General features: G+C 38.5%; 1 protein-coding gene across 8 annotated transcripts in view; it reads right to left on the reverse strand.

The window, feature by feature from the left end:
• Positions 1-14,616, reverse strand: part of NR3C1 (nuclear receptor subfamily 3 group C member 1) — a 119,260-nt gene that overhangs the window by 103,320 nt on the left and 1,324 nt on the right. For 2 of the 8 annotated variants that reach the window (XM_023735644.1, XM_023735651.1), the window contains exons 1-2: positions 11,668-13,346; positions 10,367-11,566 (exon numbers count right to left, since the gene is read on the reverse strand). In XM_023735644.1, the coding sequence (XP_023591412.1) occupies positions 10,367-11,553 (1,187 nt within the window). In that variant the 5' untranslated portion in view covers positions 11,554-11,566; positions 11,668-13,346. The other 6 variants (XM_023735647.1, XM_023735648.1, XM_004381137.3 and 3 more) reach the window with 6 other exon arrangements.

Here is a 14,616-nt window from a genome sequence, read left to right on the forward strand (position 1 = left end):
AATCTAGCACCCACAGACTGCTCTAACAACACCAGCCCATGACATGTGCTTGGTGATAAGAAAGAAGCATTTGCTACCTAATGAAAAAATCTGCCAGCCTCCTAGCTAACAGCACAAACTAGGGGATTCTAAGGCTAATACAACAGAGTAGAAAATAAAACCAGAGTTAGCAGTAAAGCACACTGGCCATGCTATGATGGCTCTTTACCCCCTTGTCTTAACTATTAAAAACCGTTATAAATTATCTTTTGGGGAGAAAGAGTTAAGTATTTGAGACAGCAGACTTCTTAAACACAAACAAAACAAACCTAAAGTTCTTAAGCCAGCGAAACTTACAAAGGACTTCAGCACTAACAGAATGGGGTTACAAAATGTATATCCTATTCCATTCCAATCATAGCGTTTTACAAATAATAGCATGACTAAATACAGAAAATAATAGTGACAACTAAAATTTTATAATGCTTTTTAATTTTCAAAGTAAACACACATGCACAAATCCTGCCAGGCAAAAAGGTGGGTGCTATCGCTATTTTACAGAAATTGGAACTGTGACAGAAATCAATAACTACACAAATACATACAGGAGTGAGTGTGTAGGCTTGATCCCATTTCTCCTTTATACACCGGATTTAAAAATTCACTGTTGACAAAGTATTAAAGATCCCAGGAGGAAAACAACAAATATTAAGTATTTCCCTACAGATCAGAATTATGTTTTCCTGGTTATTTCCTTCTTTTTCTCTTTAAATGTCTCAAAAATTTTCCACCTGTAAAACTAAAGAATATCTGCCTTCTGTCCTACATGGATATTGCCAGAATCACAAACTTAATATAGAGAAAAGCATAAAAATCTTTATACAATTGTTAAGAAGTTTAAATCAGATGAATGCATGCGAAGTGTTTTAGCAAAGTGCTGCCACATTAAGTGTTACTGTTGTTGTTAAGTGCTGTCGAGTTGGTTCGGACTCATAGTGACTCTGTGTACTACAGAATGAAACACTGCCCGGTCCTGCGCCATCCTCACAATCGTTGGTATGTTTGAGCCCAATGTTGTAGCCACTGCTGTCAATCCATCTCAGAGAGGATCTTCCTGTTTTTCAATGACCCTCTACCTTACCAAGTATGATATCCTTCGCCAGGACTGGTCCCTCCTGGTAGCATGTCCAAAGTATGCAAGACAAAGCCCACCATCCTTGCTTCTAAGGAGCATTCTGGCTGTTACTTCTTCCAAGACAGATTTGTTTGTTGTTCTGGCAGTCCATGGTATATTCACAATTCTTCACCAATACCATAATTCAAATGCATCAATTCTTTGGTCTTCCTTTTCATTGATCAGCTTTCGCATGCAAATGAGGCAATTAAAAATACAGTGGCTTGGGTCAGGTGCATGTTAGTCTTCAAACTGATATCTCTGCTTAATTCTTTAAAGAAGTCTTTGGCAGCAGATTTGCCCAATGCAACATGTCATTTGATTTCTTCACTGCTGCTTCCATGGGTGTTGACTGTGGATCCAAATAAAATGAAATCCTTGACAACGTCAATCTTTTCTCCACTTATCATGATGTTGCTTACTGATTGAGTTGTGAGGATTTTTTTTTATTTATATTGAGGTGTAATCCATACTGAAGGCTGTAGTCTTTGATCTTCATCAGTAAGTGCTTCAAGTCCTCTTCACTTTCAGTAAGCAAGGTCGTGTCACCTGCATATCACAGGCTGTTAATGAGTCTTCCTCCAATCCTGATGCCGCATTCATCATGTAGTAAAGCTTCTAGGATTACCTGCTCAGCATACAGTCTGAAAAAGTATGGTGAAAGGATACAACCCTGACACACACCTTTCCTGATTTTAAACCACGGAGTACCCCCTTGTTCTGCTCGAGTGACTGCCTCTTGGTCTATGTACAGGTTTCACATGAGCACAATTAAGTGTTCTGGAATTCCCATTCTTCACAGCATTATCCATCATTTATTATGATCAACACAGTCAAATGCCTTTGCATTATCAATAAAACACAGGTAAACATATTTCTGGTATTCTCTGCTTTCAGTCAAGATCCATCTCGCGTTCCACGTCCTCTTTTGAATCTAGCTTGAATTTCTGGCAGTTCCCTGTCGATGTACTGGTGTAACCTTTTTTGAATAATCTTTAACAAAATTTTACTTGTGTGTGATGTTAATGATATGTTCGGTAATCTCCACATTCTCTTGGATCACCTTTGGAATGGGCAAAAATATGAATCTCTTCCAGTCAGTTGGGCAGGTAGCTGTCTTCCAAATTTCTCGGCATAGACGAGTGAGCGCTTCCAGTGTTGCATCCATTTGTTGAAACATCTCAATTGATATTCCATCAATTCCTGGAGCCTTGCTTTTCACCAAGGCTTCAGGGCAGCTTGGACTTCTTCCTTCAATACCATTGGTTCTTATCATACGCTACTTCCTGAAATGGTTGAATGTCAACCAATTCTTTTTAGTACAGTGACTCTGTGTATTCCTTCCATCTTCTTTTGATGCTTCCTACATCTGTCAATATCTTCCCCATAACCCCAAATAAAACCTTTTGCCATCAAGTCTTTTCTGACTCACAGAGACCCTGTAGGACAGAGTAGAACTATCCCATAGGGTTTCCAAGGCTACAAATCCTTTTGGAAGCAGACTGCCACATCCTTCTCCCATAGAGTGGCTGGTGGGTTTGAACTGCTGACTTTTTGGTTAGGAGCTGAGTGCTTAACCACTGTGCCACCCAGGCTCCTTATTTTGTCCATAGAATCCTTCAGTATTGCAACTTGAGGCTTGAATTTTTTTTTCATTTCTTTCAGCCTGAGAAGTGCCGAGCATGTTCTTCCTTTTTGGTTTTCTAACTTCAGGTCTTTCCACCTTTCATTATCATACTCTGTCTTCTTGATTCCACCCTTTGAAATCTTCTGTTCAGCTCTTTTACCTCAGCATGAGTACATAAGTACTCAATCATTATTAGGGGAAGAAAAACTAACAAAATTTATACGAAAGAATAGAGGCACTGTATGTTTACAATCTAAACTAGTCAAAGTAACTTTTCGCTGTCCTGTGTCAATCAACCACTTGTTTAAGTCTCTAGAAGAGACCCAGATGTTAACAGAAGCCTGCTGAGGTGCTTAGATAACCAAGAATTAGGATATTCAATCTGGCTGTACCACTAACTAGTTTTGTGACCTTTCCCTAGACAAATTTCCATGGGTCTCATTTTTTCATCCCAAAAAAATGAGAGGGTAGGGAGTGGATGAGCTCTCAAGTCCCTTTAATCTCCAATCTAAAATGACTGCACCTAAGAGCAAGCTCTGAGAACTCAAGAGCCCCACCTCTTGGGCTCCAATAATAGCAGTATTTACACATTATTTTCTATGTGCTCCAACAGACCACATTATTTTAAATACTTCTCTTATAAAAATACCAAATCTCAGTTTATTCTTTGTCTTGTATTGGAAAAATATCAAAGAACTTTGTATACCATTCCCTATCTCAAGTGTCTCTTCACTAAGGTGATAGGCTAAAAAGATTGTAAAATTTTAGAAACACACACACATACAGGTGTTTTGGAAACAATTCCGACATACTTGTAAACAAATTATTTTTGACTCCAGGACACCTAATTACCCAAGGTCGTAGGTTAGCTCAGCTTAGCCTTCGAATCCAGGTTTTCTGATTTTTAGTACAGTGTTTTTCTACTATTGAATAATTGAGTGGAAAGGATATGAGGATGGAAAAAAAATGCACAAAAAATGGCAATTTAAACCATCTTAAAATGAAGGCAGCTCTTATTCCCAGTAATTAAAAAGCAAAACATCTTTTAAAAATAAAGTAAAAGAGCATTCATAACAAAGCAGTAGTGGTTTAATGTTCAACATGTGATGATCATAAGGTCATAAGTCACTGCACTGTCCCAACCAGCATGAAATAATAAATCATGTACTAAATTGAATACCATTTCACAATAGCTTTCAAAATCTGGCTGTCAAATATACTTTCATAATAGCCATCGTTACATATTATTGTGGACAACTATGAATAAACTAGAATAAAGGCTAACTTTTATTATAAAAAGAAGTAAGCTAACATTTATTGCAATGAACTATATGTCCTAAACACCACATACTTATTAACTGAAGTTGGACCTTCAAATTATGAGTCACAAAAATAGAAATTTAGGATAATATGCTGATCAACTACAACTAATCATATCATTAAACTTTTTTCTCCCCATATATACATTTTTGTGTGCCCTACAGTGTGAATAAAAAAATTCTAAAATAAGAGGTACTTTAACCAAACTTGCTGCATAACAGACACTATTAACCTTGTTGAAAGAGAGTAAACATTTTAAAGTACTCAAAATTAATACTCAGATTACTCTGAAAAAGTAGGTTTAAACATACAGTTTTACCAGGATACATCACTAGTATTTAAACTAACCCAAAGATAAAATTAGGGGATGACACACTTCTATTCAGAATAATTGGCTTTAAACAATATATTGCTATATAAATAGCTTAAATTACTCTCTAGCACTTTGAGAACCCCATAATTTATTCTACATATGTGCTATTAAATAAGAATTTAATTTCTCAATATTCCAGCAGAAAAACAACCCATGGAAATATATTACTAAAGAAAGGGCCTGCACTCCACAGTCAGATGACGACGTATGTAAAAGTACACAAGCAAATACAAAGTGGTTGTATCAACATAAGACACATCATCATTATTTTAACTACCTTCACATCATTAGATTTTCATTAATGAAACAGCAGCTTAAGTAAAAGATGGGATGACTATGAACATGATCTTAGCTGAAATAATCTAAAAAAAATTAAAATGCTCATTCCACCCTATCCTGGTGATAACACATAGCAAAAGACAACAATAAAACTCTATCAACAGTTATGGATTCCCTTGCCACAATTAGCTTTAGATTTCTACTTCAAATGAAAGAAACTGAACTGTAATCCTGGTTGGTGCACTACATAAACACAGTCCCAAATTTCTCTCTCCTTAGTCCTCTGAATTCATGTCCTACCCAACCCACTGCTACCGAGTCGATTCTGACTCACAATGACCCTACAGGACAGAGAAGAACTACCCCACAGGGTTTCCAAGGCTGTAAATCTTTACAAAAGCAGAGTGCCACATCTTTCTCCCACCACGGACCAGCAGACCTTTTGGTTGGCAGCAGAGTGCTTTAACGACTGTGCTACCAGGGCTCCTTGAATTCATGTCATTTGATCCAAATTGTTGGTTTTTGGAATTGTTCTTGATAGTTTCACGTTTATCTTTCACTAGTCCATACACCTCTATTGCTCTTCCCTTACCCTTCCCTACTCTGCAACATTAATTCTCAAACACCACTGGAAACCCTGTATTTAAGAGACATTTGTGATGGTATTGGGGAATAAAGAAGGCCATCTGTCAAAACTAAGTATTTAGGGGGTTGAAATAACTGTCTACCACCATGAACTACTATAAAATTGTATTTTTTAAGATGTACTTTAATATGTAAAATAGGAAAAAAAAAACCACCATTAAAATTCATATCCTAACCCAACTTAGCATAGGCATGCTCACACACAATTCAAAGGGAAAGGATTCACTTAATAGATCTTTCTGTTTTTAAAGTGGAAGTTCTCTGTAGGAATATTTTTATTTGAAAAACATAAAGCCCAAATAGACCAAGTCAGAAGAAAACGAGAGCAGTTGCCAATTAGGGCTACAGAAATAAGGAGAATACAGGCTTTTAAATCCTTCTGTAAAGGTCAATAAATAATTGATTTTTTTTTTCAGTTATAATTTAATTCAACAAAATATTTCTTGAAAACTCTTTATGCAATGCGATTCACCTATATATCTTCCATGACTAATACGGAAGTACACAATTACTTTTGATGAAAATATTACCAGATATCCTCAGAAGGGTAAATGCTATTCAGAACAAACCTTATTTTGCCTATTTAATGTACCCACCTAGATAATAGTACATAATGAGAACTCACTGCCAATTAAAATTAGGTGTAGTCATTAAAGTAAGAAAAAGTATGTAAGTTTTAAAAACTATGTCCCAGATCTATTCTAAACCTATGTAAATTAAGATTTCTTAGCAAAACTAGGCTATTTAAATCACCTGTAGGCCAGAGTAGATTAAGACTTACATAATCAACCAATTAATACAGACGCTCTGGCTTTCACATTAGGCACTCATACTGAAATAAACCCCTGTGATCCAATCTCTTCACTAAAATCTCAGACGACCTCTGGAGGGATCTCTACCCCACATATTAATTTCACTACTAATACAATTTGCATTTAACCTACATGTATGCAAGGTATGTCTCAGAATAAGTATTTCATAAAATACGTAAACATTCAGTAATATACTGAAAGTGGTCTAATTAACTAAAATATCTGTAACACTAAAAGACAAAACCAAAACATTACGACTACAAATTACGTTATCAATTATAAAAAATATAATTTATTAGCCAAAGAAATATCACAAGAAGTAATTTAAATAAAATCTGACCACACATAGGTCACACATTTCTGTATCAGAGTCATTCCATGCTAAACGGAGACACAGGAATACACCGTGTTGTCTTTTTTTTTTTTTTCCTTTTACTAATAATACAGACATAACAAGATACAGGATTTAAAAAAGAAAAAGTACCTTACGTGATCATAAAGGAAGAAATAAATAAATATACATGAAAAATCCCGTTTAAAATATTTAGAAATCACTTCATATAAGTGAATTTCAGAAACATTAAGCTTAAAAGCCACTGCTAGAACCTTTGGAAGGACAGGAAAAAAGAAAAGTATCCATTTAAAAAGGTATAAATCATAAAACAAAATCTCTTCTCTTCTTTATGGCCCCCTCCCCTTTCTGAGAAAATATTCAATATGATGTTAATAATAAAAAAGATTAAGTGGGGGAGAATTTGCTTCGCTCATCCTGTGTTTGGACACATCGTCAATTTCATTACTTTTATTAAATTAGACACAGGCACAATTAATGAGAGATGTTAAAGTCTACATAAACTTCAGTAGCTTCATTAAATGCCAATCATCAGAGCCCTAAAATCCACCTAAGATTGAGTTTACAAGTTCATCTTGCATCCTTTTCTCTCCATTAATCCTACCGTTAGAAAGCAGTCCACTTTTTAACACTAAAAGTTTCAACGTAATAGTTTTAATGTAATAAAAAAAGCTCTAAATCCACCTGAAACCACTGATTTCACTCTGCCTCTTTTCAGCAGTTACGCCATTAGTAAACTGAAGTGAAACAATGCTGAAAATCAAATTATGCAAAAATGTGCTTTTATCAATGTGACAAATTTATCCTAAACCTACTGAATTTCAGTATTTAAAAACCTATCAAATCAGAATGGCTAGTTCATTTTATTAAAGGATAGATTTGAGCAGCAATAAAGTTTCTTTTGTTTTACTGTCTGTAAGCTTAAGCCTTAAAAAGAAAATGCTTGACTATGAATGATAATATTCATAATTTTATGATCTAATATGATAACTGGACATTGTGGTACACTAACACATCTGAAGATTCTCCTTCCCCTCGAGTATAGGCTTTTTTTGTTTTACTTATTCTGAGAAAAGATAATGGTAGGCGGCATTTTTAAAAGTCAGACATATTATAATTTACACTTTTTTTTTTTAATTTAAAAAGAATGCAAGTGAAGTTATTAGTAGCAGTTAATATTTTTATCTCTGAAGTCAGGTCAGTATTCAATCCAGTTGTGTTGTTAACATGTTGATTTGTTTGCTGATCACTGAGGGTCACTGGTCATAGCTAATGTTTGGCTAGAGCCATGCAACATACAGAAAGAGAAAGCAACCAACTGGAGTTACACTGCACTGTTATTTGGAAACAATAAACTAATTCAATGATGGTTAGAAGAGAAACACTGTTTCAATTTATTTGGAAGAAGCTTTGTTCTGGGTAATCATACTTCCCAGTGCTAAATTAATGAATGCCATAAGATACAGCATTTTCAAACATTACCAAATGATCCTGAATAAGGTATTATGCCTCTTCATTAGGGCACAGGCTAGATTTTAATTCCAAATCACACACTGACGTAAAAATAATAATTTCATTGGATAGTAAAGAATTTCTAAAGAGCCACATTATCATTGCTTTGCCTACTTTCATACGGATATGTGAAAACATTTTATATGTCACACCAAAACCCAGTGACATCGAGTCAATTCCAACTCATAGCAACCCCACAGGACACAGCAGAACTGTCCCATAGGGTTTCCAAGCCTGTAAATCTTTACACAAGCAGACTGTCACATCCTTCTCCCGAGGGGCAGCTGGTGGGTTCCAGCCACTAACCTTCTGGTTAGCAGCCAAGCACTTAACCACTGCACCACCAGAGCACCTTTATATGTCATAAACTTGTTGCTGTCGAGTTGATTCCGACTTATGGCAAACTTATATGTCATAAAGCACTATAAAAGTTCAAAGTATTAAAATTATCTTTAATGATTAAAGGGTAACTATCTTCATCTAAGACTTGTGCTCCATATCCCAGATTTTACACGGCTTAGTGAAAGTTCATAGTGAATGGAACATGATATGTCTTGTTCCATGTCTCTTTTATGGTAAGAAAAAATGAAAAGAATACCATGGTGATTATCAGGACAAAATGCATTCATAATCTCCCAGTGTTTCCTAAGACATATTATTTTGCTTTACACATTACATGTTTTATAAATCTATTTAATAGTTTCCTACAGATAGCTTAGTCAAACCAAGAGTACTTGCTCTTTTAAGACAACCAAACACATTCAGTTATGAATTCCACTGGTAAAAAGTTTAAGACTGAAAATGTTAAAACACAGAATGTCTTTTAACATTTAAAACACAACTGCTTGTGCAATAAAAAAAATCTCAGATTTCCATATTAAATACATTTAAAATCTTCAATTCACAAAGACAACAATAAAAAGTCAAAGTAATGTTCTTTTAAATAAAAATAATTATTATTTAAACAATAGATTGGTAGGTAGTTTATATTATAAAGACACACAAAAACTAAAGATTTTTCATTTGAGAAGAAACAATCAAATCCTTTACAACAAAACCTAAATCTAAATTTCTTCCCAACAAGAAAAGTTTACTACTTAAAGAGGAACAGAGCCACCTCAGTGTTAGGATATCTTAAGGACAGTTTTAAATAAAATCCTTAATGACGAGTTAATGGGAACAATGAACATCACTAACGCTTAAGAAAAAAACTAACTGGTTATGTACAAATAGATCACTGTATCTACTATGCCCTCTTTCAAAAAACCACTGATCAATCTCATATCTTTACAATCCACATTTTAATCTTTTCCTTCATACCTAAAATGGATATACAATCCTAACATTCACCTGAAGTGGGGTGGGAGTAGGGGATAGAGAACCTAACCCCTACCAACACATACATCTAAATTACAGAATATTTTTTCTGATAATTCCATTTTAATAGACCTTTCTGAGGTCAGAAAATGTCAGTATACATATAAATGACTGAGGAAAAAAAGGGAGAGAGAGAAGCAAATTAAATGCTTGCTGAGAATTGAAAACAAATTTGGCCATCAGTTATCTATTTGAGAACTTGCAGAAACATTTGAAAGTAGAATTTTGTTTTGCACAACACTGTCATCAATTCCTTTCTTAAACAGAATGATCAACAAACACAACTTGTTTAATTTAAGTCGGGAACCCTCTGGGTGAGCCCCATGTCTTTACTATGGTCTGGCACGTTGCTGACTGCGTGGCTTTAGCAATCTCGAAACTCAAATTCTTCAACAGAAGGTTCAGTTTGAAGAAAAGGGTTCATTGTTGGAACTTCTAATTTTTAACCATTTAATTTCAAGCTAACACTTCACAAATGTACTAATACAGCAGCACAACTTTTGGTTATGTAAAGTATTAAGGTACTTTTTACTGTAATATAAGAGCATATGCTAAACAAGCTAAATGAACATGCACAAAAACACATTATGATATTGCTAGACCTGAAACCTACTTGAATTCATACAACTGTTACATAAAATACCTGTAAATACATAAAGCTATTTTAAAGATTTTAAAATCTTCAATCACTGGCCAATGGGATACCAAATGTCAATATTTCAGAAAGAACTTGAAATGGTTACATGCAGATAAATCACTTACGTTATCTACCACATCTACTTTCAAAAGTTCATTTGAACTTATTCACATGGAAAAGCACATCTTCGAAGAACACATAAAATACATGAATATTTAAATCTGAGTCAATTTGTCATAACTTTCGTATTCTTGAGAAACATAAAGGTATTAATCTTACCTTGAAAAGCCATTAGAAAAAACTGATCGACCAGGGAAGTTCAAAGTCCCCAAAGAAGTCAGGCTGTCATCTCCAGATGCTTGGCACCTATTCCAATTTTCGGAACCAACAGAAATTGGTGGAATGACATTAAAAATAGGCTTCTGATCCTGCTGTTGAGAAAGGGATGCTGTATTCATGTCATAGTGGTACATCTGTCCCCCAGAAGTACTCACACCATGAACAGAAATGGCAGATGTTTTATTACCAATTATATTTGCTCCAGAAAAGGTTGACTGACAGTAAACTGGGCCCAGTTTCTCCTGCTTAATTACCCCAGGAGTACACAGTTCAATGAAATCTTCTTTTTCTGTTTTTACTTGGGGCAGTGGCACGCTGCTGGGGCTGGATAAGATAAAATCTCCATTATCCTTAATTTTAGGTTTCGTGTCTGGTAAAAGGACAGGCTTACAGTCCTCATTCGGGTTTCCTTCTAAAAGGAATGGCTCATCCTCGGCTGCCAAAGGAGAAAGCAAGCCGTTTTCATCTATCAAGAGGTCTGATTTCCAAGGGTTCTCATTTGTCTCTTTACTTGGGGACCCAGAAGAAAACTCCAAATCCTGCAAAATGTCAAAGGTGCTTTGGTCTGTGGTATACAACTTCACACTGCCACCGTTGGTGCCACTCTGGCCCTTCAAATTTTGCTGTTCTGAAGACAGATCAGAGTGAGTTTTTGGAAACTCCTTTTCTGTGGGGGCAGCAGAAACAGCAGCAGATGCTGAACTCTTGGAGTTCTCTGGAACACTGGTCGACTTACTGAGGTTTGCGATGCTTTCTTCCAGAAGCCGAAAGTCTGTTTCCCCAGAGGAAAGGCTGATTTGGCCCTGCTGTGGGAATCCCAAGTCATTACCCATCACTTTTGTTTCTGTCTCTCCCATATACAATCCCATTGAGAGTGAAACTGCTTTGGACAGATCTGGTTGCTGCTCATTGTGTACTGAGCCTTTTGGAAAATCAACCAAAAGTCTTTGCTGCTTAGAGTCTGACTGTGAAGCAGCAGCCAGTGAGGGTGAAGATGCAGGAACCTTCACAGTAGCTCCTCCCCTTAGGGTTTTATAGAAATCCATCACATTTCCTCTCTCCTGACCAACCACACTGCTGAGGGTTTCTTCTCTAATGGAGGGTTTTAATGATCCTTTGGAGTCCATCAGTGAACATCAACTACAAAAAAAAGGAGAGCGGGACATAATAAACTATAAAGTCACATTAGCTCTGTGATCCAATTGGTAAGAGACAGCTCGTTAAATGAAGCTTTTAGTTACCTCCGAATCTAATTCCTCGTTATCGGTGGTTTTCGTATCTTCAGAATAAAAAAGTCATTTTCTCTGCCCTCATTCAACATACCACATTTAAAAGTATAATGTAGTCCATTTGTACAAATGAGGACAAAACTGTATGGGACTAAGCTTGACTCCACAGCACCTAACAACAAGAAGCTCGGCTATTCACATGGCCACTCACAGAATATTAGTCACAGACATTATAATTAATTACATCTCATTATTCTAAAGGTTCAAGTTGATGTCAATGTAGTTAACCTCAAAAAAAAGAAGTCTGAGCGTTAAAATCCCTACCTCTTGTCAAACAAGGTTGTTTGCTTTTCTGAGAACCCATACACATAAAATTTGATAACATACTACGCTAGAATTCTCTATCCCTAATGACTCCCAAATTCTCCTCCTACCCAGTTAATCACACATCTAAACCTTTTAGTACAACCTACTGGTGAACCATGCACATTTTATTTGAAAAATAAACAACAATGCTGATCTATTAATCTTCCAATAGGCTGGAAAAGGCTCTCATTTTTAACCCATATTTCTGACTGGATGTGTCTGTCTAACAGTGCCTGCCTCCAAATTTTGGACATATGAAATGAAATGTGTTGTATATAGGACAACCAAAATCTAAATTTCAAAAAGGCAATACAGAATGTGTGGCAGCTTCTCATCACAATTTTAGCTTATTTAAATATAAATTTACTTAAATACAGCTGTCCCAATCCTCATAACTCGCAATACAATCTATATTAAACTACATTTTTAACTACTTAAGATCCTCAGAATGAAATACTACACCTTTAAATTAAGAGTTTTCTTCCTTTCCAAATAGTAAAATGTTGAAAAGCAAATAAAAATCCAGAACTGTAAAATCACATTAAAGTAAGGTAAAATAGCATCCAGTAAAATGTTCAGAATCATTTTCTCTACATTCTAAACCTTCACCTATTCTCAAGAGGGTTAACCCACTGCCATCGAGTTGATTCCGACTCTTAGGATGCTAGTATACTGTCAATAATCAAGATGTTTTAAGAGGCGCACAAACACTTTGTTAAGCACATTTAGGACATCATAGTAAAATCCCGTCCAGTATGAGGAAACTTTTCCTGCATGGAGACGATAAAAAGCATAAACCTCACTGGCCCTCACGGAAAGGGGGTGCGACGAAGGTGGAGAGAGGGATGGTGGGGACTGCCACTACAAATCTTGAGGGTAAACTGCTTACCTCCTCGCCCCTCCGCAGTATTATAACGATCTCTAAAACACGAGATAGCAAATGGTGCCTAATGAATTTCCACGCCGCTTTTTTGACAGCTGCCTTCCAACCCGAAAACAAAACAATACTTCATACGCAAACGAAACGATCCCTCAAGCGACATTAACTCCAGTTTGAAGAGCAAATAACCCCATCACATTAATCGGCCATAAAGAACCATGCCAAGAGGTCTTAAGTGGTATTACAAGGCTGCAATTAAGTCTGCAACCCCAAACATCAAACCAGCGCTTGTCAAAAATCGCAGCACAAAAACACCACGGCTAAAAAAGTAGGGTCTTTTTCTAAAACAGGCCACTAGAAACAGCAGGCGCGAAACGATGCCAAGCACAAAAAGAACAAACCCTCTCCGGGAGAGAAAAAAGTGCGAGGTTAAAAGAGAAATGTGTCCAGACCTGTTGAGTTCTTTCTCCGACACGCCCACTTCTACCAGATAACGCCAGCCCCGGCCGAAGTCTCCAAGTTGCAGGCTGTCAGCCCCCTGCGTGTGTACACTCTCTCGCGCCCACACACGCCACACGCCCGCCAGAAAGGAGACGCGCCGGAGCCTCGACAGAAACCCCGATCACGCTCGGGAGCACTAGGGTGGTGTGGAAATATTCGGGCGAGCAGAATTCAGACGCGGCTTAGCGTCCACCATCAAATTGGGTGTCTGGTCAGCCCCCTCGGAGAAAAAGAAAGGGAGACTTCGGGGTTGGGAGGGGGGAGCGGGAGACGAAGAAGAGGAGGGCAGGTTTCCGCTCGGAGAAATAAGACGTTTGGAAACCGGGGCAGCTCGACGAAGCTCCACACGCAGTCAGAGCTCAGGTTCCTCCCCTTCAGCCCGGCCGGGGGACGGTGGCGGAGAGAGAGGAAGAGGCCAACGCTGTCACCCGCGCGCGCTGCCCTTTCGTCACCGTCACCCAACCCCAGCCAGCCCCCACCCCCACTCCTCGAGGCTAATAAAAGTTTGTGGGCTCCAGCGGCAGCCCCCGAGTCAGCCTCCCCTCCCTGGCCGCAGCTCGGGGCAGTGAACGTACGCATGGGCCCCAGCCCCCACTCCATCCCGCCTCTTACCTCTCGCAAAGGCACCGCTTCGCCCGCTACCGTCCTCAGCTCCCACCGCAGGACAGATAAACAACTTAGCATGTGAAAGCAGGAGGAGGAGGGAAATATTTTTTTTTTCTAAAAGAAGGAAGTAAATAGCCGCCCCCTTCTCCATGGAGGGGAGGGGAGGAGAGAGCCCCTACTTAAGAAAGTCTTCCATTCCCCGACTGACAAGGCAGCCCTCTGCCCCTCTCCAGTTTCCGCGGATCCGGGCTCCTGGGAGCCTGTCCCGGTCCCCGCGCCCCTCCACTTCAGCCGCTCCGGCTGCGGCGTCTCCTTCCACCCACGAGAATCCGTCCCCGACGGGCGGGCGGTGACTCGGGCTCCAGGCAAAGACTCGAGCTAGCAAAATGGAGGAGAAAGAGGGGAACGAGCGCGGACACGCGAAAGGACCGCCCGGCCGCGGCGAGCGAGCGGGACCGAGCTGGGGGCGGGCGGAGGCGGTGCCACGGCGCGCACACACTCGCACACACACGCGCTCCCACTCCACCCCCGGCCGCTCCCCGCCCGAGGGGCAGCGCGGCAGCGGGGAACGGTGCAACCTGTTGGCGACGGTCGGCAACTGCAGGGGC

This window comes from Trichechus manatus, unplaced genomic scaffold (genome assembly GCF_000243295.1).
Source record: "Trichechus manatus latirostris isolate Lorelei unplaced genomic scaffold, TriManLat1.0 scaffold00080, whole genome shotgun sequence".
Lineage (NCBI taxonomy): Eukaryota > Metazoa > Chordata > Mammalia > Sirenia > Trichechidae > Trichechus > Trichechus manatus.